Genomic DNA, 24,761 nt, shown 5'->3' with positions numbered 1-24,761 from the left:
CTTCCCATACTCTGGAACAGACTACCTATCTATGTCAAACAGAGCTCCTCATTAGCACTCTTCAAGAAAAATCTTGATGATTGGATGGGAAATGGGAAATTCTCCCCAGGGATCACTTTTGTGGCTCTGCTCGACAGGGGCACAGGAAAATAATTTTCTTGGGTGGTGAAAGCCAGGGTACATTTTTTGGCTAGGCTTGTATGGGCCCTAGGGCCAATAGCCTAGTACCTACCTATGAACCTATGTTACTGGCCGTGTTTTAAGGCCTTTAAGTCTTTTCTATAATATTACTTGTGTGTGGTGTGTGTTAGTTGGTAAATTACAGCCCTTCTTTCTATATAGGACAAATAAATATTTGCATTATTAGCTAAATTTATTAGAGATATGTTTTTTTAAGGCTTTACTAGTTCTTTGTGTGTGCATATTATTGTTAGAGCCCTCTCTTTTTTTAGGGCGTTGTTGCTGTGTTTGACTATACTTAGTATTTGTCTTTGGAAATATGTCCCAGCAAGAGAAGGAAAAAGCCAAGTCTGGCTTCAAAAAATGTCCAAGATGTGGGCAAAACTTGTCTATAACTGATGAACATACTGAATGTGTGTACTGTTTGGGGGAGGTACACCTACAGGAAAGCTGTGTAATATGCCACTCCTTTAGCTCCAGAGTGCTACATGAGAGAAAAAGAAAGCTTATGGATAAGGGTCTTCTGAAATCCTCTTTTCAAGAGTCGCTGGATAAGTCAGACAAGCACTCCAAAAAGACATCGGAACCAACAAAAAGCCCATCTACTTCAAAATCAGCTTCTAGTAAAGCTTCGACATCGGTTCCACAGCCTTTGGAACCGACTGTCATTATGGTTACGAGCCGGTCCCTGACCTTGGAGCTTGTATCTCCTACTTTGAAGTCTCCCATATTGCAGTCATTGGCTTTGTCACATTCTTCATGGGCCTCAAGTAGACTGTTTGATATGGATGTGGACCGTGTGGTGAAGAAACTTCTACAGATACCGGCACTGGCAAAAATTTTATCGGCACCGACCCTAGGGGCTTCGGAGCCAACCTTAGTTCCTCCAACATCTTCTGTTCCTCCTCTGATCTGCATGGAAGTTTCGGGGCCAGAGAGCTTGGAAATGATGATAGTGAAACCCTCGGGTCTGACACCTACTCTAGGTTTTTCGGCCCCGACTGCCCTGATGTCTTCGGCGCTGACCGAAGGATCTCGGGGCCGACATTCACCGGTCATGTCCGGGGAGGATAGTAGGACCGACTTGTTGGTGCTGACTTTACCTCTCGGGGCTTCGGTTCGAGTGTGTTCGGCCCTGACCTCTCGCTCGGAGCCCTCCATACCAGCGCAGACAGTTTCCATCAAATCTTCAGATCCAAGGGATTCCTCTCGTCGGGACAGAGGAGCCTTCGAGGCTGTGAGGAGGGCTTTGTCCGCTCCGACGACCATTTCAGCAGTTCAAGCAGCTCCCTCCCTGAAAGCACCGGTGTCTGCCTCTTCAACACACAGTCCATTGAAGCAGAGAGATCCCGAGCCTCAGGAAGCCCCATTGGGTGAGCCATGTTCTTCCAAGACCTCTCCAGAAGCTCCCACTGAAGAAGTGCCTAGGAAGAGACTCTGCAAGAGGAAGCATCTGAACTCCCCACAGGAGTCAGTCACTTCGGATACTGACTTGGATGAGTCAGAAGGGTCCCCACGGTCCCCGTCAGAAGATATCTCTTTTGCAGATATCTTAGAGATTCTTAAAGAAAGGGGTGGCTGGAAATCCCTTAACCCTTCTGATGATGAATCAGTCCTCCTGAAGGCTTTTGGGTCTCAACCCTCCACCTCTTGGTTGTCTCCACCCTTTGATGAGTTGCTCGAATTACTCACTCAGAGGGCATGGGAGTCCCCAGACACCACGGAGCCTGTCCCCAGGAGGTCTAACAAATTTATAACTAGCCCTCAAGACAGACATTACCTTACTAAAGGAGTACCTCTTGATGCTATGGTGGTGGCAGCAGCCACCAAGATAGACTTATCGGAGACTTCTTCATCTGTTCGTCCTCCTAATAGGGAATCTGGGATTATGGACAGATACGGGAAGGGTATGTTTAGTTCAGCGGTTTTCATCCTTGATTGCTGAACTAACTCACACATTTTACTAGGTTACAAAGGGATCACCTGAAAGAGCTAGGAGACACCCTGCAGGGTTCAGTAACTGCGGGAGTTTCAGACAAGGTAACTTCCCAGCTCTCCACTCTTAATTCGATAGTGAACTCTTCCATGTGTCTGTTGTCATATGCAGCTGATGGTACGAGCAGAGCAGCGGGTACAGGAATTGCTCTCAGGAGACATTCCTGGATGCGCTTATGTTCCTTTCCTGAACCCTTTACGTCTTCCTTCATTAGCACCCCCTTTGACGGTTCGTCCCTTTTCGGACCTAAGGTAAAGGAAACACTTACTAGGAGTGAAAAAGACGGAAAGACCTTGTCTGCCATCGGAGTACGTTTTTCTACCCCGAATAGACCTTACATGAAAGAGAGGGGCGGTGGAAAGATATAGTTCCATAAATCTTAAGGATCTTTCCAGAACACTTGTGGTGAAACCCCCTCTAGAGGCAGAGGAGGGGTAATAATGGAAGACGTTGCCCACGTGGCAGAGGGGGTCAGCAGAACCAGGGCAACAGAGATCAGTTCTTTGGCAAGCCCTATCAGTGCTCCTGAGAGGAGGCCCGACTGTTCATCTCTGGAGGCAGTCGGGGGATGCCTATCTTTGTACCTAGACACCTGGCTAAAAATAACAAAAGGCAGCTGGTTACAAAGCATAATATCCAGAGGATACTCAATTCCATTTGCCACTCCACCCCTCTAGTAAAGAAAATCCCAGACGTTCCACCCAGTCACAGGGACCAAGCAGCCTTAGAGGTCCAAAGGTTGCTGGACAAAAGAGTCATCCAACCAGTCCCAGCAGACCAGAGAAGATCTGGAACTTACTCAAGGTTCTTTTTAGTTCCGAAGAAAACAGGGGACTGGAGACCTATTCTGGACCTAAACAGACTAAACAAGTCAGTAAAAAAGATGAAGTTCTGGATGGTCACACTTCAGTCAATACTCCCCTTTCTGGTGAAAGATAATTGGATGTGCTGTATAGATCTTCAGGATGTGTAATACCACATAAAGATGGACAGACCATCCAGGGATCATCTACGCTTCCGGCTGGGAGCCAACCATTATCAGTTTTGCGCTCTGCCCTTTGGTCTCACTACAGCCCTCAGAGGGTTCACCAAATGTATGGCAGTAGTCACCACTCACCTGAGACGGTTGGGATTCCAGGTGTTTCCATATCTAGACGACTGACTCCTCACTGCCACCACCAAGCATCAACTTATTCATACGAGGGACACAACCTTAAATCTCTGCAATTAATTTGGGATTACCATCAACTCAGAAAAATCTGCCTTATCGCCATTGCAACAGACCGTCTTTATAGGAGCAGAACTAAACACAGTTTCAATGACATTAAGTCTGCCTCCAGAAAGAATTTGTCTCTTACGAAAACAAATATTAGACCTGCTTCCAAGGAAAAAAGCCCCAGCCTCAATGGTACTCAAATTGCTAGGATCGATGGCTGCAGCAATCATTGCCATTCCCCTCGCTCGATCGCACATGCGAGTTCTACAATGGCTCCTATTCTGTCAATGGTCCTTTCAGGAACTTCCAGTGTCACACCAAATTATCATAACGAATACATGGAAGAAGGACCTTCAATGGTAGCTGACGTCTCAACATGTATCTCGGGGACGTCCATTCTTTCTACCCAATCCCATAGCCACAGTGACCATGGATGCTTCCTTGATTGTGTGTGTGTGGGGGGGGCATTATCCGGGAAGAAGAGCCCAAGGCACATTGGAAGAAACACAAGGCTCATGTGCATACAAATGTTCTGGAGATGAGAGCAGTACTTATAGCAATGCAGTCCACTCTCTACTAGCTCTGGCAAATTGGCAGTTCAACAGACAACAGACCATCAGTAGTGTACATGGAGCAAACAAAACAAAACAAGGATGAACCTCTCTGTGTGTGTCAGTCAAGAGAGAGTAGGAAGTGTGCGATCACACCACCAGCACTTTGACAATGTAATGCATCCCCGGAAATCCAATGTGATAGCAAAATCCTTAAAGAGAGAACACTCGATCTCTGTGCAGACAGACTAAAACTCAAAAAAATTCACCAAGGCAAAAATGGAACTTGGAGAACTGTGCAGTCTGTGCAGTGACAGAGAGAAGGCCCCAGAGAGCACCCCTGCCTTACCTTTATACCTTATAATTATACCTTTTGGCCAACTGGCCTGGAAACCTGGACAAAAACACTAAAGGTGGGCGTGTCCATATTATCCAGGATATCCACATCCAGGCTAGTTGCTCAGCATGCATCATCTATTATTATTGCAACTAATTGCATGGCACCACCAAGACCACAATCCCTACAGATCAGATCCCCCACCCCCCCCAAGTTCCTTCCTCATTTCTTGATACACTGGGCAACACCACAAACATTTATATCTATGTCAAATCTGAAATGAAAAACACCCCGTCTGCTCTGAGTTTTAGCACAATGGGCGCTAAATATACAGAACCAAACTGATATTGCCAACATCCTGGCAGATAGGTTCAGTGCTGCAATGGTAAAAACACACTCTCAAAGCAAAAAACACAGCATCCATGGGACCTGACAACATCCCAGGGGCTCTCATACATAACCACGAATGAGCTGGCACCCGACCTAAGCACCATATTCAATCATAGCCACTGAATGGCGTACTCCCACCAAGGGGGGAGCCACAGCCACCACGGACCACCAGCCACCGCCTAATACCTAATGAGCCTGGTGCGCAAGGCATGGAACATCATCATCATGGATTATAAAACAAAGACTGGTGTAATCACACTTTGGACCCCACCCAGTTTCGGGTTTGTAAAGGCAGAACGTCAAAAAAGTCAGAGGCGAGGGTAAGGTGGTTCATGCAGCCTATCTAGATCTCACCAAGGCTTTTTCTAACTGACTCACTGGCAGAACCCACACTGTGAAAGTAGCAGACTCTAAATCCAACTTCAGACCAGTGACAAGTGGAGTACCACAGGGTTCAGTCCTGGATCCTCTTCTGTTTGGTATCTACTTTTCTGAAGTACAGGCTAACACAGAAGGTCTTTGGCTAACGAAGTTCGCAGATGACTGCAAACTAGGAGCTATAATTGAAACTCCTAACGATGTGGACATCCTACAAAAGGGCCTCAGTGAGACAGATGCCTGGTGTCAAAGCCATGGCCTCAAGCTCAATGCGAAAAAGTGCATTGTCATCCCCTTTGGTAAAAGCTCTGTACCCATGAGCTACCACATAGGTGGTAGTCTACTTAACACTGAAAGTGTGATAAGAGACCTTGGGACAGAGGTGAACAGTAGTTTCTCCTTTGATAATCACATCGCCACAATAGTCAGGAAATCCTTCTACATGGTACACCTCATCACAAAAGGTTTCTCATCCAGGAAAAAAGAGGTAATTGTTCCCCTCTACTCGTCACTCATTAGACCCATTGTAGAGTACAACGCCCTTTTTGGTATGTACCTCACAAGACATCTACAACAACTGGAAAGGCCACAGAAATACCTCACAAAGAGGATGACTGGCCTCAAACAGATGCCCTATGCAGAGCGTCTCAAAAAACTCCAGCTTTACTCCGTCGCATATCACCTACTCAGAGGCGATCTCTGTCTAGCATACAAAGCTATGTCAAACCCAGAGCTGTTTGACATGCTCCACTTAAAGAAATCCCAATCCCTCCGAGCTACAGGCTTTAGGGACCTAAACCTTGTCACCACAATAAACAGAACATGCTGGAGGGATAGATTCCTGTCCCAGAGACTTCCCATACTCTGGAACAAACTACTTATCTATGTCAAACAAAGTCCTCATTAGCACTCTTCAAAAAAAATCTTGATAATTGGATGGGAAATAGGAAATTCACCCCGTAGATCACCTCTGCGGATCTGCTCGACAGGGGCACAGGAAAATAATTTTCTTGGGTGGTGAAAGCCAGGGTACTTTTTTGGCTAGGCTTGTATGGGCCCGAGGGCCGATAGCCTAGTACCTACCTATGAACCTAAGCAGACAAGCTAAGCAGGGCAATTCTACTGCCTCACGAGTGGTCCGTAATGAAACAAGCAGCGGAAAGGGTATTCCGCAGGTGGGGCCAGCCTTGCTGCGATCTCTTTGCAACCCCAACAAACACGAAATGCAGCAGCTACTTTGCCCTGATTCCCCCGCCTTGGGATGCCCAAATGGATGCACTGGTGCACAATTGGCCCCTGGGTCTCCTTTATGCCTTTCCTCCCTTCCCTCTGATTCCCAAAGTATTACAGAAAGCAAAAATTCTGGGAAGGAGCCTGATCTTAATAGCCCCTTACTGGCCTTGGCAAATTTGGTTCCCCGTCCTCCAGCCTCATCTCTTGGAAGAACCCTGGATCCTGGACCCAGTTCCGGATCTGTTGACCCTTTCATCGGGGGCTTTTCATCCTTCTCTTCATTCCCTCAAACTGACAGCTTGGCTGCTCCAATTCCCACAATAGCCAGGATTTACAACCTCTCAGCTGAGGCCCAACATAGTATAACATCTTTTCATAAATCATCCACCAGAAAGTTATATTTTAGCAAATGGAAGAGATTTTCTTTATGGGCATCTCAGAATGATGTTGATCCTTATCTAGCTCCCATCCCATCTATATTGAAATTTCTAACTAAACTTTTCAATGAAAGAGCTGCTGTAGTTACCATCAGAATTCAATTACCAGCAATCTCAAACTTTCATCTTGGCTTCCAAGGCTCCAATTTCATGTCACATGAACTCGCTAAAGCCTTTCTTAAAGGTACCATTCATTTTCGGCCACCAATCACAGCTCCAGTCATGCCATGGAATTTAAATTTTGTTCCCTCCAGAATCATATTACCTCGTTTTGAACCATCCTCGTCCTGTTCTTTGAAATTCCTTTCATGGAAGATTATTTTTCTGATAGCCATTACTTCTGCTCGGAGGATTTGACCATCAAACCTTCTTATCTAATTTTCCATAATGACAGAGTTTCGCTCAGAACTAATCCATTCTTTTTACCAAAAGTTTGTTCAGACAAATCTTAACCAATCCATTGAGTTGCCCGTTTTCTTTCCTCAGTACACAAATAGGATGGAACACATGCTGCACAAACTTGATGTTCATAGACAACTCCGATTTTATCTAGATAGAACAAAACAATTCAAATCAATGGATCAGCTCTTTGTTTCCTTTTCAGAGCCAAAAAAAGGTACCCCAGTGACAAAAGTAACCTTGTCAAGATGGGTATCTGATTGCATTTCCTTCATTTATAGTTCTGAGAATGTTCCCTTGCAACAAAAAATAAAGGCCCACTCTATTAGAGCTGTTTCAACCTCATTAGCCTTTTCTGCAAGGTTACCATTAGATTCTATTTGTGCAGCAGCTACCTGGTCAAGACCTCATAGCTTTATCACTCATTACAAAGTAGACAAGGCCTCCAGGGACAGGACCTCCTTTGGTTCTACAGTTCTGAGGAGTATTCTCCAATGAGCCACCCAAGAAAGTTGGTGCTTGGGATGCTACCCATCAATAATAATGAACGTCGAGATAGAACAACTTCACATAAAGAAGTTATGTACTCACCATAACGTTCCATGTGAGTTGTTCATCTCGCCTTCATTCTTACATCCCACCCTCCAAACCCCATCCAGTCTACTTGAGGTCAGTCATCTTTCTTATATGGTGCATTGTCTCTTATCCAGCTCTCTGAGTGGCATATTTATACTACTAGTTAGTCAGGCAGCAAACAAGATCTGAGGGAAGATCAGGGTGCATCACAGGACAGGGAGTTGGCCTTGAGCTGGTTGAAGACCTTGAGCTTTTGCAGTTGGCTGAGTCGGAGCTGAGGATCGGCTCCGAACCCATCAGTAAGAATGGAGGCGAGATGAACAACTCTCATGAAATGTTATGGTTAGTACATAACTTCTTTTTTCTTTAACATTTTTTTTTTGCTCCCCCACAGCTGTTTTCAAGCCCCCTCCTCAGACGGTTATGAACCATTCATTACCTATGGGGTCAGAACTTGACAATCCATTCCCACAGCCAGAAAAGAAATCCGTGGCCCATTTGTTTTGTTTTTATTTAGATGTGAGCCAGTACTCCCATTCATGCACCATTAATGCAATGTTTGGGCAGGCCCTCCTCCATTTGGGGTGAAGCTGTATTTAATAAACTCTCCCCTCTGTAGCTTGTGGTGTCACTGCTAATTATCTTGGAGGAGAGTACTTTCCATTTTTGGCAGTGTATGCCACCTCAATCCAGTAACGTTGGTAATCCCCACCCACCAGTTGGGATCAGTGCTTTAGCGAGCCTAGCTACCTCCCTCTCACTAGGATAGATGAGCCAGCAATGGCCACTCACACCTCAGCCCTTCCAGTTCCTGAACATGCTGTTGCACTGTGGTCATCTGGGTCATAGGTGGGACCTTATCCCTCTGTGTCATAATGCTGAGGTCTCAAGACTTCTGTTTTGAAGGGTATAGGTTGTATTTTCATCCTTTTTTTTATTTCTTCAAATGTTTAGGGTTTTTAATACTATGAACAGGAATATACAATATTCCTAAATTGGAGTATGATTAAATTTCTAGAAACTAGTATTGTTTCAATCTTTGATGTTTGCCAGGAGTGCTGTTTTCAGTACCCATAGTGCACCCATAATACCTGTACTGGTAACATATTTGAGTATGCTTGAAATTTTTTTGTGAACATTGTTGCTCCTAATACCATTGGAATTATCTGAGTATTTTTATTCCAAATTACTTGAGTTTCATCTGCATAACCTAATATTTTATAGTTTATGTCTTTCACTACACACAACATTATAATCGGGTCTATATTAGAACATCGAGGTTTAAAACCTTCGAATGTTCTAATATCGAACCCTACAGAGCGAAAGCTGAAAATGTCGAAGGAGCAGAAACCCGAATTCTTTCCTAGGGAAAGAATTTGGTTGTCTGTTTCTGTTGCTTGGGTATTTTCAGTGCTGTGGAGGAAAGTTACGGGTTGGGATCAGGTAAGTGTGCGATTGTGTGGATGTGAGGGTTATGGCGGGTTAGGTGAGTTAGGGTTAGGACGCGAGTTAGGTATGTGTGTGATTGTGTGGACATGAGGGTTAGGGCGGGTTAGGTGAGTTAGGGTTAGGGAGCGGGTGAGGTGAGTGTGCGATAGTGACGGAGCTTAGGGTTAGGGTTAAGGTAAGTGGATAGTTAGTGGTGTGTATAGTTTAGTGTAGGGTTAGTTGTAAGATTTTAGGTGTATGTGTGTGGATTGCTGTTTGTTTGGTGTGCTTGTGTTGTGAGTATGTGTTTTGGAACAGCGATTTTTTTCCCTATAAAAAAAATTGCTTTTCTGACAGTTCGAGATTGTAAGCTTTCGCTTAAATAGGGTTGATTAATCACCGTTCGCTTCTTTCAGCGGTCAGTGATCTAATATAGACCCCTATAATCACTAGGTTTATTGACTCATTGAGTTCAGCTATTGTCTGAGTCTCCACACTAAACCTTTTTCTTCTTTGCTGACTTGTCACTTTAGTTTCAGTTTGCTGCTTTTCCACATCAATGAACAGTTCACTTCTTGATACATTCCACTTTTGTGTTGTTCTTTTCTTTGTAAAATTTATCATGCCCAGATACATACATACACACACACACACACACACACACACACACACACATACATATGTATATGTATGTATGTGTGTGTGGATGTTTATGTACATATACATATAGATATATAGATACACCTTCAAATATCTTTGAGGCTGCTGTGGCCATACTAGTTAGCACAGCTTTCTTTTCTGTATAAACATTGCACCATATCAGATCTGTTTTTCTTTCCCAAGTCCATGCTTCTTTTTATGAGCTTTGATAGCCAATGTTTTTTTGCTCTTTTTCTTGTAGCTCTCCCTCAGTTGCATCTTTTTCTAGATGGTGTAATTTTTTATGTGTATGGATATATTATTTTGTTCAGATCTGCTGTATCACCTATCTTAAATTTTTATTTGTAGCCTTTGTTTTTCTGGTGCAAGTAGTTTCATTTTCTATAACTTCTTCTTTGCTCATATCCTCTTTGTGGAAATTTTGTGTTTCTTCCATAAATGAAATAATACATAATTTCATAATTTTCTTCTTATCCTGAACTGTCTACTTTATGACTCTTTGCCTCTTACTTGTGATATATGTGTGTGTGTGTGTGTGTGTGTGTGTGTGTGTGTGTGTGTGTGTGTGTGTGTGTATATATATATATATATATATATATATATATATATATATATATATATATATATATATATGCACACACACACATATTTATATATGGAGACTGCTGCTTCCTTCCACGACATTGGGCCACCATGAGCATTACCTATCCTTGTTCTAGGAATGTTTCCATGTTCTCAGGATTCAATACAGTCTTTTCTCCAATCCTGGCACCAGCACCTATGCTAAGAATGGGTACTTTTTTACCCTGAGATATGTGCATCTGATCTTCTTTTTTTATTGTTTAACCTTTGTCCATGATATATAAATGTAGTCTATCAGTATCCTCTTAGTGTGATTTTGTAAAAACAGGGTGCACCATATAAAAATTCTTACTAAGACTTGATGATAAATTCAAATGTTCATCATATGGATTACTGCTGCAGTAACCTTAGCTATATGGGATATATCCCTTCTAAGGATATAGCAGCTGGCCAGCTTCCAAATCTTTCAGGATACCTTCCATATGTCCAAACTGTTTATTAACTCAAGCTGAGTTGACTAAAAAGTTAGGTGTGGATGCCAAGCCTTCTAGAACCTTCCTGCCACCAAAGAGCACTCCTCTTGCAGTCTTACGAAGATCTATGGTTGGCTGATGCTGTTCCAGTGATGGACAGGTAAGATCTCTTCGGGGGAAAAATCTTCCACTTTACTTTTCTTATAACAGAAATTATACATTAGCTGTGAAACTTTATTTGGTACTTACGTATTATCGCAACCACATTTCGAACAGAAGTGGCTCATTTCCAAGCCCTTCTCCTTCAGGAATGTGTCATATATAGATCGCCAAGTTTTTGAAAATAAGTTGACAAGTAAAAGTTGAGAAATTACTTGTTTTCTTCAGAAAGGTGAAGTAGTCAGTGTCTGTCATATGTTTCAAGTGCCCGCAATTTTGCATTTACTGTACTTATTCCTATTTAGAGAATGCATGCCAAAACAAAACACGTTGTTATGCTCAGTTTGTAAGTGAACTGCTATCATCTTTACAAATCGTCCTTTTATTTTAACTGCACATATATACCTGAAACTCCTTGAGCCTAGCCACCCCAAAGTGAGAAATTACTTGCTTTTTTCAGACAAGTAAACTACGGCCCACCTGTCATACAGATCAAGTCTCCGGGATTTTGCATGTAATCACTGGTCTTCAGAGAATGCATGCGGAAACAAAACATGTTGTTCTGTTCACCTTGTAAGTCAACTAGTTTAATATTTCCACATCATCTAAATGCACCTATATATATGTGAAACTCCTTGAGCCAAGCCACCCCATTTCCCCCCTCTGCTTTTTTTTTTTCTTTTTGGGGATGGACAAATTGGTACAGTATAACCCTTTAGGCCATGGGGCCACACATGGAAATGCCCCCGGACCTCTCTAGAAGGAACATTTTAACAAAATACATTTTCACTGCTCTCCTTGTAACATCTGTATTGAAATGTTTTCTAAAATACATTTGAATGTATTTTGCCCAGAAAATATACTGTTGATGATGAAACTGGCCTGTGAACACATACTTGAAATGTGGTTGCGATAATACGTAAATACCCTTTATTTTTAAAGAGTAAAAAGTGTTTTTAATCACTGTCATGTGACTTTTACTTTTGAATGGGAGTGTTATGTTTGTACTTTTATAGTAGAAAAAAATGTTAAAACTAATTTAAAAAAAAATGTTTTTCTGTGGTAAAAGTTGTGTTATTTTACTTTTGGGTGCTGTGGTAAGTATATAAAGTGCTTTTTACTGTGTTTTAATGACAGGCGGTAAGTTCAGTTTTTGCAGCTTAAAAAAAGGTAGTTTAGTGTGGAGTTCAACCTTGATAATAGTGTTGTTTAGTGAACAAACTGTGAAGGTGGATTTGAGGTGTTGGAGAAACTTAGGGAGGAAGAGGAGTTTTGTTTTATTATGGTTGAGTAGAAGTCGGTTGGCTGTGAGCCATTTTTCAACAGAGTGCAGAGATTCTTGGCTGAGGGTGAGTAGGTGAGGTAGATTGTCAGAAGCTGAAATAATAGTAGAGTCATTAGCATATTGTTTTAGTCAGGAGTGTGGACAAGATTGGTAGAGATTGTTAGTAAAGATGTTGAATAAAAGGGACCCCAGGATGGAGCCTTGGGGAACCACAATTTGAACAGAGAGGAATGGGGAAGTTGCAGAGAGCCATTTAACAGATTGTAGTCTGTTTGAGAGGTAACTAGAGAACCAGAAGACAGTAGAGTTGGAAAGATTAAGGTAAGCAAGTTTGGAGAGAAGAAGGTTGTGGGAGACAGTGCAGCAGGTTTTAAAGAGGTCGAGGAATATGCATGAGACTAATTTGTTATTGTCAAGAGGTGTAGAGATAGTATGTGTAAAAGATATTAGTGTGGTGGCTGTGTTGTGATGACATCGAAAATCGTGTTGTGTAGGGGTGAGGAGATTTTCTTGAATAAGATATGTAAATAGCTGTTTATGAATGCACTTTTCAAGAATCTTAGAAAGGGGAGCTAGAATAACAATAGGCCAGAAATTAGAGGAGTTGGTGGAGTTTCCTCCTCTATGTAGGGGAATAATGTGGAATTTCTTCCAGATATGAGGGACTATATTTTCCTGGATTGACCTATTGATTAGTATGGAGATGGGATGAGCAATGGAAGAAGTTGCTAATTTAAGGTAGAGAGGTGACAGTTTATTGGCAGAAGGGGAATAGGTTTTAAGCTTACCAAGGAGTGATCTGATATAAGAAGTGGGTATAGGTTTAACAGAAAAGGAAGTTGTGTGGGAGGTTTGGGGGTATCCGATTAGGTATTTGCATCTTTCTTAGTTAATTTCTGAATGGCATCTATGAAGAAACTGTTAAGAAGAGTGGCAGGCTGTAGGGCAGAGCTGTTAGGGGAGGGATGTGATACAGGGGGTTCCCTGGGTGTAAGAGCTTGTTGATTGTGTTCCAGAATTTCTTGGAGTTAAAATGTTTTTTTTTTCCTGTGGAATAATGTCATTTTTTTTTTGTTAAATTATGAAGTGAACTGCTGGAGTTTGGAAAGTGTTTTGTGTTCATGCCAGGTTTTCCAAGCACAGTCCCTCCTGTGCATGAGGGAGAGAGTGTCTTCACTTATCAAAAGTGCAAAGTTGGATTTAACCCTAATTTTCCTGACGAGGGCCAAGGAATTAAGAATGTTAAAGAAGATGCTGTTAAATTTTAGAACAGCTTCTTCGAGGAAGAAGGAACTTCCCCCCACACCCCACAATATACAGGTCTGCTTCTCCGACACCCTTTTGCTTAGATATACTAACTTCAAGATGGCTGTATCTCTGAAAAGTTGATTTCTCCATGATGTCTCAGTCTTGGTCTTTAAACATAAATCATATCACATATTTATGATTGCATATTAGAGTGCCAGTCACAAATGACTCACAGTTAAGCCTGGTACCCTTTCACTGACCATGTGTCTCTTTTGGCATGTTGATATATATATATATATATATATATATATATATATATATATATATATATATATACACACACACACACATGTGTACATTTATATTTGTAAATGAGAATGTTGATTTATTTTTTGTCAGCTTGTTTTCATAATATTTATAAATCAAGTATTTAAGTACTGATATTGCTATTTCTTTTTGTAAAAAGGTTTTTGATGAAAAGGTAGTAAAAAATAGCACAGAAAAAGAAGAAATGGATAATGAGATGACAGCTAAGGAGAATTATGCTGGAGAAAACCTGGTGGAGAAGGAATCATGGGCAGTTGCAAAACTTAAGCCATTTACTGAAAATTCTTCATCTACAGAAAAGTGTTTGGCATACTCCATCAAGTGTAGGGATGTAGCATCAGCACCACCTGTCCTAAGAAGAGCTGATGGAGATAAAAGAAGAAAAGGTCAAACTAAGCAGGTAAAATTGTAGTGCTGAAATTCTAGATGAATAAAAATTGTATAATGGAAAACAATAAGCATAAAATCTGATTAGTTTTTGCATGATAATTATGCAGTGGAGAAAATAGAAGCCTTATTCACCCTCCCAAAATCCACTGTTAAAATATAAGGTAAAATATAAGGCCATTTCCCTACAAAAAAGTGAATGCCATAATTTTACAAATGTTGGGAATATTCACAACACAGAGAAAAAAATTACTAATTTGTCATGCTCAAGAATTAAGCTTTGGATGAAGTGCTAGTACTCTACAGTGTAACGAGTCACTGGTGTAGCAACCAATACTATAGAGGTGGGAAAATGTCATGCACAAAGGCATTTGTGCCTCAGTAAAAACACAAAAAATGTAACCCAAATTCAGGAACCGAAAGTCAGACTTATTTTGTTCTTTACTGCATTGTGAAGATATGGATGACCTGATGGAAGTTATAAAATACTTTTAAACAAATATGGCACATTTTGCCAACATTCGAGATAAAACACATCTTCCCACTGCAGATACTGGTGGATAGAAAAAATATTTTAAATGTCAATTAAAAGTTCTTTGAAGTAGAAACAAGAGTAGTCCGTTATCAGCTCCTGGATTACAATGATAGTTTTGGCACCTCAGGAAGAATATGGGAGAGGGTCAACACTTGAACTAAAAAAATGCAAGACTTAAAATATGCATTTCAGCTAGTTTATTTTGTTGTGCATTTACAATTACTGTGGAGAGGTAAGAGATTCTCTGAGAACATAAATCAGAGTAATTCAAGCAAACAAGTGAAAATGAAAATGGTTCCAGAAGTTATTCAAAATGTCTGTGACTGACACTATTGCCATCTTATTTACATTGAAGTAAAAAAACTGATTTTATTATGTTTAGCATGACACATATAAAGGAGGCGTGAATAGGGTTTGGTGAAAAAATCCATCGAGATCACTTTACTACAGCATGTCCATTGGGATATAGTAACAACAAATGATTCTGACACTAAAATAGTCAGAATACAAAGATATAATAAAATAACTGAAATACAGTGGCAACCATATGATGTTTGTTTTTCACCCCCCTTCAGGAAGAGCGGCACTGAGAAAGACAAAATAACGCACCATGCAAATGTGGCAGCATGAACTGCCCAGTACTCTATTTCTGGTTTGATGTAACAACACCAATAGAAATAATTTAGATGTGAGCATTTTGAGGGTAGCACCGTACCTCTCACCTTATTTTGTCAGGAAATCAGGATAAAGCCAAAAATCATGGGGGAGACGAAATTTTTAAATATTACTCTAATTTACTTAAAAACTGCGGTGGTGGTGCTGCGGTAGCGTTGTCGCCTCACAGTAAGACGTTGTCCTGTTCAATTTTCAGCTAGAGCATCTTCTGTGTGGAGACATGCGTGAATGGGCATACCTTCTTTGAAGGTTGTGCGTCAGGGCCGGCAACTCGGCACGTAAAAATCTACTGCCAATCATTAGCGGACCGGAGTTCCACTGTGGCAACCCCTAACCGGGAAAAGCCGAATGACACAACAACAACAACTCTAATTTACTTAAAAGGTTTTTCGAACAGCAGGCTTTGCATCAACATGCATTTTTTTAAACAATAAGAAGTATAAAAGTCTGATGATTAGCATTGCTGACTGATTGTAATCAAAAGTGATTTGCCAGCAAATTAAAAATGTTATGAGGACAAGGCAAAAATTTGAAATAAAATCAAGGAAGGAAGCTCACACCATGGTTAAATGTGGACTTTATGCGTATAAAAAGTTCTTTGGCACCTAGTCTGTCTTTACTTGCTGGAACAGTCACTATGTTACAATGTAATGTTTTCCCTCCACATTATTTATAAGGCAAAATGATGTGCAGCATTTGAAGTATATTGTATTTTATCATGCACCTAACTCTTCAAGCATAAGACACTTGAGAGTAAGTGGCAAAATCCAGCCTCCCACACACAAAAAATAAGCAAATCGTTCTCATATTCTCTCTTAGTATCTCTAGTTAAAAATTCTTAATGACAAACAACTTTAACCTTTCTCTTCATCTCAGTTATTATCACTTAATTTTACCCACTAAATCTCTAACCAATACATGTGCACGCACACACACAAACACACAAGCTCACAAATGTGATCTTTAGTTACAGTCCCTTACATTACTGCATACATAAATGTTTATTACAGTCAGATGAAAAAAAGCATAATTAGTGATGCAGACATATATTTCAGCTCACTGCTTTGCAAAACAGATAGTGTAACCAACTGTAAGCCTCATGCCCGCCCAACCTTTTAGCTGATGAATCAGAGTTAAGCATCCAAAATTTAGAACAAAATTGGTCTTATGTAATTTGAAAGTTGCAAGCATAGCAGTTTTTGCATTAGCAAGCATTTTCTGAAGGGTATAAAGTCTGAAACTTAAATGTTTGTTATTATTTAGTGGCTGCTGTCCACAACACTTTACTAGAAAGCCACACATTTTATGAGGTATAGCCCACATATATAAGAGAAAGAATCAGAGACAATTAAGAATTATACCCTCTGCTTATGCATGCATGCAGATGCACACACACACACACACACACACACACACACACACATACACACACACACACACACACACACACACACACACACACACACACACACACATATGCACACATCCATTGGCTAGAGACACTTACATGACTGTACACCTCATATATTACATGATCAAGTGAATGAAAAAATTCATAAATGACGGCCAAAAAATATATCTTGGTTAGCTGCTGTCAGAACCATACGTTGCAAATCCCCTTATGTCCTCTCAATTTCTTAGCACAAGGATCAAAAATAGAGGCACAAAATTAGAAACAGATCTTAAATATTTTCTCATATGCTTAGAAAGTTGTTAGAATAACAAGCTTTGCATTAGCAAGCGTTTTCTGAAGGATACAAATGTGGAACTCATATGCCTGTCATTATTTCATGATTGCAGTCTAACAATTTTCTAGAATGTCACACATTTAACAAGGAACAGACCAAAAAGCTCTCAGTTTCTTTGCTGTAGAATTGTGGAAAAAAACAAAAATAATGAGGGGACAAAAATAGACAATTTTAAATATTATTTTATGCATTTGTTAATCATATCAACCCAGTGGATTAAGTGCCCCTTTTTCCAGTGGTGCTCCAGAGACACTGTCTAGTTAAGTGCCTTGCTCAAAGGCACACATTAGGCACATGGAGGTGAAATTATTCGAACTCTGTACCTTTGTTTATAGGAAGAAGTTTGTCACACGAGTGTCAGACAACTCCAAATCACTTAAAATGTTAACAGAACAATAAGTGTTAGATGCACTTGTACTCTTTGAATGATAAAAACAATTAATCTGTAATGACTGACCGTACTAATTAAGTAATCCTCAGTGATTTATCAGGAAAAAAAGACGTTACAAGGAGCAGGGCTTAAATATGAGACACAGTCAGGGATACTCTGCAAAAATGGAGACAATAAAAGGCAAATCACTGTAATTCACTTTAAAAAGTTAATAGTACAACAGGGTTTGCATCAACATGCATATTCTGAACATTTGAACAACAAAAACTTTGAAACTGTAATAACTGGCATTGCTGACTCACCACAAACATTGGTGATTTTAAACCTTCAGTGATTTATCAGAAATTGAAGAATTGATTGAATGTCGGATAGTTAGTGCAGAGGATAAAGGCTCTAAACTTTTAGTAAGCTGTTTCCTGTAGTCTAAGGTAGTCAAGGACACAATATTTTATTATTTTACCTGTTGTGTGGCTTTGAGCAAGTCACTTAACCTAATAGTACTCATTAGTTTCCCTTTCACTGAGTTTAAAATATAGAAAAAACAAACAAACAAGCAAAAAGAAAGAGTATAAGTATGAGGCAAAAAGTATTCATGCACTTTCTGAACAATAAAAACAAAGCTGGATCATGGTCAAAGAGGGTCCTAGACAAGGTAATGGACAGGCCTCCCTATGCAGCCATATCGATATCCAATTACTTTGCTGTCTCTCCCCATTTACCATAAAGCTCTGTTCAAACCTATCAGTGTGCAAAGTCTTTTCTTCTTTTCTTTTATAATATTCATGGAGATTTGGATTTAATTTAAAGTTTTTTAAAAGGTTTACAGCAAAAACACTGGCAGTCATTTGACGAGCAAAATAAAACACCCTGTCATTGAAAACAGACACCATGAGCAACAGTAAACTTTCCTTCTTTTTAAACTCACATTTATTGAAAACACATCTAGCAATCCATTACATTTCAACAGATCATTATCAAATAACATATATTGAAGCACTAATTAGCAGGTATATGAAGAGTGAAGGAATTCAAAAGACAAATGTATGATGCGTATGCTAACAGCTTGGGATAGCTTACTGGTGGCAGCCCAGGTGCACTATTTTGAGAAGTGACTTGTTAATCTCACACTAGATAAATATAGGCTGAGGGAATTAAATGTTGCACTACAGGAAGCAGCTCATTAACAGCTAATACCCTTATTCATTTGCACTAAGTACCAGGCTTACGGTTGTAGCCCAGCACGGTGCATTTCACACCTGCATGCCTGTGAAAAAAAGGTAAATTAATAAAGCATTCATAGCAAATATTAGACTCATAGACTTCATGCTATCCATTTTACTTAGCTAAATAATAATCACACTATAGCTCAACAGTCTATACTAAAACAAAATTCTTTAGCAAGCATTTTCTGAAGGCACAAAGGCCCAAATTCAGAAAACTTAATGTGAGGTGTGCAGAAGATGTACACCTTCCTGTAACTTGTTTATATTCAGAAACAGCACACCACTGTACTGCAAGACAAAGACATGCATCACCACAGTGGGCTGTCTTCACAGCATAGCCGGCCTTAGGCATGCGCCAACTAGGTGGCCAGTTAGGATGCCACTGTAACACGGCCATTTTTCCGGTATTTCTTTCCTTTTTTTTTTTTTATAGTAAAGAAATAGTTTATTTACTACAAAAAATAAATAAATACTCGCCCCTACTAGAGCAGTAAAAGAGGCACCCAAGGGAGGAAGTCTTGCAGTTTTTGCCTTTCTGTTTGTAGGCCTCCTGCTCCTATTGCCCATGACTTCCAGAGAGAATGAATTGAGTAGGTCATAGGTGGGACAGAGGCAAATAATTCAAAAGTGAAAGTCTGGCACAAAGAGTAGATTGGCAATGGTGTGGGGTAAGTATATATATATATATATATATATATATATATATATATATATATATATATATATATATATATATATATATATATATATATATGTATATATATATATATATATATATTACATATATGTATGTATGTATGTATATATATTCATTTTTTTTAATTGTTACCAGCAGACAACCAGATCTTTTGGATATCTGGGGGGCTGGTTAGTCCTCAGCTGTCCCTGATTTTACAGAATATATCTATTTTACCACAGCCATTTCACTTTCAGACTCCATGTCCTTTAGAAAATGCTTGCTAATGCAAAACATGTTCTAGCAATTTTCTAAGTTTATAATAACAATATTTAAAATCTGGCCCTAATGTTGCTTCCCTCCAATTAGTTTTGACATTGTGCAGGTTAAGAGGCACATCCCTTCTATAGTTTTTATCCTGGTAAACCAATGAGGATTGCAGTCACTCAAAAATGCTAAACATTCAGTTCTGTGCTTCTATCCAGAAAATGTTTGTCAATGCAAAATCTGTTTTCAACATAAAATGATGTCCTGTCTTTTGAAGAGATATGGTTAATGGCTGCTTTTTCCTCATTATTCTGAATTTACAGAATTACTGTGCTTTGTGTAAGGAGAACAAGGAGTACTTCAATGTGTAGCTACTGTTTCCATGGAACAAAACTGAAATACGGTCCACGGATGTCATGTTTAATTATAACTACCGGTTGGAGGTGGGAGCTGTCTTTAGAAAATAACTGGCCCTCTTGTTTACTTGATTTAAAGATTCATTGTCTAGCTTTGCTGGACTGTTGTGCATTTGTAGGATTACTGTCATTTATGTGAAGCAACTTGTGATACTTTAATGTGTGGCTAGTGTTTTCATGGAACAAAGCTGAAATGCAAGGCATAACTTACTTTAAACATTGTACACCATTTTTTCACAGGTTTGGGAGTGGCCTTGAATGACTGATGGTGAGAAAGGAATGCCCATATGTAGCAAGGGGACTGCTTCCCCCCACAGCACCCCTGCCATGTATACATCAAGTGTTACTAATGCATTTGTTTAAAGCATTATGGTCCTGTGGTGGGAGGATCAGGGGTTACAGCAGCCCCCCCCCCCCACAATGGATGTTATTCCACCTGTCTTTATTACAAAGGTAATGAAAATTGTGACTGACTGACCAATTGGAGGGCAAAGATGGGGCTTGCTACTCTACATCTTTTGGGGTGTTTAAAGTAGGTTTTGTCAAACTCAGTCAATGACTATGATTTTTATCTATAATCGCAGATGAGGGGCTGTATACCGAATGTAACTTACCCTCTTGTTTTCTCATTTTATGCAGTCATTATCTAGTTTTGCAGGACTAGTGTGTATTTGCAAAGATAACATGATTTCTGTAAAGCAACTTAGAATAACATAATGTGTAGCTACTCTTTGCAAGGAAGTTGACAGAGCTGGAATAAAGTACATGGCCATCAGTGCATACGGAAGTAGCTATAATTGCTGAGTGAGGTTTGGAGCTGTCAATTGAAAGAAACTGATCTCTTGTTCTTCAGTTTAAATAGTCAGTATCTGGCTTTCAGGACTAGTGTGTATTTGTGTGATAGACTGCTGAACTGGATATCTGACATACACAGATAAAATACCAATAATTGTTAGGGCTGCCTGCTGTTGCTTGCTCATTATTCTGACTTTGCAAGACTAATGTGAAACATGAAACAACTTGGAATACTTTTAATGTATGACATCTGTTTGTGTGAACTACATTACATGTCCATCCTCTTCTGTCACAACCAGATGTCTGAATTGTATACAGAACTGGCTGCAGCTGCCTGTTGGGGGTGGGGGGCTTTTTGGATGAAACTAAATGACCTTTTATAATTTGCTCAGTCTAAGTATTGTTGGAGTGTTTCAGTAAAGGGTTTATATATTTGTAAAGATGCATTTGGTGCTGGATCACTTGCTTGATTTTTTCAGTTCTGTGCACATTTTTTAAGTTGTGCAGTACTGTGGGGACAATATATCAGCAGCAACTTCAAATATATGATTTTGGCCATTTGTCCCTAATTTTCATCCCAATTTAACACCAGATGGGGGTACACAAAAAGTGACTAGCTGGTGTTGGGGAGTAAATACTATTTTGAGATAAGATTTATGTATTACCACATGCATTTATCTTCTGTGTTTATTGTGCACTGCTGTTTGGTTAACTCTGAGCATTAATCTTTGGATAGAAATCATTTCCTCCTTAAATAAAAAAAGTACAATTTAATTACTTTTTGTTTCTGCCGTCATTGAATCAAAAGGTAGGGGAAAAAAAGCAGTAAAACACACACTGGAGCATTTATAATTTCGAGTTTTCTGGGTGCCTAGAGACCTCTAGACCTCCAGCTTAATTTATTTATCACAGTATAGTTTTGGTCAGTTAGAGTGTGATAAAATGATTCTGGGAAACCATGGTTGAAGAACAAGACTGAATTTCTTCCCCTTAATCATAATTTCTTCCAGGCCATCATTGGATGAAAAAATTGCTTTAAAAAAGTAGAATGCACATCAGAGCATTTAGAACACCAGCTGAATGTGGTTGTTTCATACATAGATAACTAGAGCACTCTTGCCTAGTTAAAATGTGTTGATTAAGTACAGGAAAACTGAAGTGTAAGACAAAGTTTGAGAAAAAGAAAGAAAAAAGTAATATGGATGGTGTAGATAGACCAGGATGGGAGCACCGGGTGGTGTGTGTGTGAGTGAGGGTGTGTGTGTGTGTGTGTGTGTGTGTGTGTGTGTGTGTGTGTGTGTGTGTGGAGTGGTGCTGTGGAGCCCTTTTGCCTAGGGCATCAGTTGATCAAAGGCCAGCCTTGGTCCACATCTGTGCCAGATGCTAATGAGGCTTGCTGGTGGAGAGGCATATGCTAGTTAGCCACGTGGTCTCCCCAAGAACTACCTGCAGTAAGGCATTTATGCTGCTAACAAGGCATAGATTCCTGCTCAGCTCCCATAGAGTCTAGCTTGTCCTTCCTTGTATCTATTTGTCAAGAAGGGGCTGCAGCTGCTACCATTAGAGTTCAGTTAGCTGCCATCTCTAATTATCATTTTGGGAATATGGGAAATCCAGTTATGTCCCACTCTTTATGCAAAACCTTTTTGAAAGGAGTCCTCTTTCTCAGACCTCCAATCAAGCAGCCTCCGGAGCCCTGGGACTTGAACTTAGTTCTGACCTCATTGATTTCTCCATCTTTTGAACTGTCTTCTTCATCTGACTTGAAATTGTTGTCTTGGAAGACATTGTTCTTAGTTGCTATAACATCTGCTAGGAGGGTTTCAGAATTGCAAGCCCTGACCATTCAACCTCCTTATATTATTTTCCACAAAGATAGAGTCTCCCTAAGAACTAATCCTTCCTTTCTTCCTAAGGTATGTTCAGAACATAATCTAAACACAACTATTGAATAACCAGTATTCTTCCCAAATTACAGCAGTAAATCAGAATACAGACTACACCAATTAGATGTCCACAGAATTCTCCGATTTTACCTGCACAGGACTAAAGATTTTAGGAAATCGGATCAATTGTTTCTTTTTCAGACCAAAACAAAGGCTTGCCTGTCTCCAAAGTCACTCTGTCTAAATGGCTTTCAGATTACATCTCATTTGCTTACAAAAATGCTGGGAAACAACTACCTGCTAAAGTAAAAGGCCATTCAGCTAGGACAGTATCAACTTCATATGCCTTTAAATCAAAACTCCCAATTGATACCATTTGTGCAGCAGCTACTTGGGCAAGACCTCATACCTTTGTCACTCATAACAAATTGGATTTGGCCTCCCGGGACAGGTCATCCTTTGGGTCCACTGTATGCTGAAGAGTCTCTCTGCTTGAGCCACCCAGGATAAAGATGCTAGGGATGCTGTCCCATCCAGTAAGAATTATGGCAAGGTAGGACTACATAGCATAAAGAAGTTATGTACTTACCATAACATTCCATGTTTGTAGTCCATCTCACCTACATTCTTGCGTCCCACCCTCCTTTGCCCTTTCTGTTTCCTGGAGGAACTGGTGGACTATCCATTATGCTGTCTGACCTTGTTCTAGTTGTCTGTCCACCTGGCATAGGTATTATATCAAAGCACCTTTGTTTGTATGTACATAGTTATTGATAGCATAATTACTATTATATATGTAGTTACTTTCTTGCAAACAAGATTTGGGGAATTACCGTGAGGCACCATAGGATAGGGAATAGCCTTGAGCCAGTAAAAGCTCTCAAGCTTTAGTATTGGCTGAGTCGGAGCCAAGAATGGGCTCCGAACCCATCCAGCAAGAATGTAAGTGAGATGGGCTACAAACATGGAATGTTGTGGTAAGTACATAACTTCTTTTTTAATACTATACCTATTATTTCGGGTCTATATTACCATGCCGACAGGGCTGTTCATCAAACGCCCGTATGTCAACACATGTACACCGAAATACCTAAATGTCGAATGGCCACAAAACAGGGAAAAAAAATTGTCTGGCTATTGTCGGGAATTTGCCATTTCCTCCACTGTAGTGTGATCTTGGAATTGATATATTTAAGTGTGTGTGTGTGTGGGGGGGGGGTCAAAGCCTCCCACTTCATTGTGTCTGTCGGTTTGTTTGTTTTTTGTTGGCCCAGGGTTTTTTTTCCCTGGGGAAAAAAATCGCTTTTGTGGCCATTCGACATATAGGTATTTTGGTGTACATGTGTCGACGTAAAGGCCTGTCAACATGGTAATATAGACCCATTATTTCTACATATATGCAGTGATTCTGCAAGAAGAAGTTGGTGAAAAAGACTGGACATTTATTGAGTGTGTTATGCTGGTGGTGGGACAGCTCTAAATACAAAAACCTAATTTTATCATTAATGCTTAGAAGGCTACTGAGGAGAAATAAAGAAGAAAGTGTAAGTAAAACAGTTTGAGTTCTTATTAATATTTGATATAAATTTCATGTTGTAAAACATTGCTGGAGAGTATGCAGTCAATGGTATTTTAAATGTGAAGTTGGGGACATTTATCAGTGATTTGTTGTGTATGCTAATGATATTAAAGTAAGAAAATACTTTTTGTAAATTGTAATGTGTGGTTTTCCTACATGATTATGAAGAATATTTTTTGGCTCACTGTTCATCATAAATTACATACCGAAAACAGTGAGCCCCAAAAAAAAAAACTTTAAAAACACAATTTTTTTTTGCACTGGGCAACCCCCTGCACACTCCGATTTTACCACAGTGAAAAAAAGGGGAAGACCCCACCGCCCGAAA

At 40.0% G+C, this 24,761-nt stretch overlaps 1 protein-coding gene across 1 annotated transcript in view; it reads left to right on the top strand.

The window, feature by feature from the left end:
- EFCAB8 (EF-hand calcium binding domain 8) overlaps positions 1–24,761 on the top strand; it is a 3,728,836-nt gene that overhangs the window by 2,385,650 nt on the left and 1,318,425 nt on the right. The window contains exon 24 of the mRNA XM_044089017.1: positions 13,995–14,255. Coding sequence (XP_043944952.1) covers positions 13,995–14,255 — 261 coding nt within the window. The remainder of the gene's footprint in view (positions 1–13,994; positions 14,256–24,761) is intronic.

The sequence above is a fragment of the Protopterus annectens genome, chromosome 12.part0 (genome assembly GCF_019279795.1).
Source record: "Protopterus annectens isolate FY-2018-M chromosome 12.part0, PAN1.0, whole genome shotgun sequence".
NCBI classification, from domain to species: Eukaryota; Metazoa; Chordata; order Ceratodontiformes; family Protopteridae; genus Protopterus; species Protopterus annectens.
Note: the sequence above shows the minus strand (reverse complement) of the source record. Positions and strands in the feature narration are given on the sequence as shown.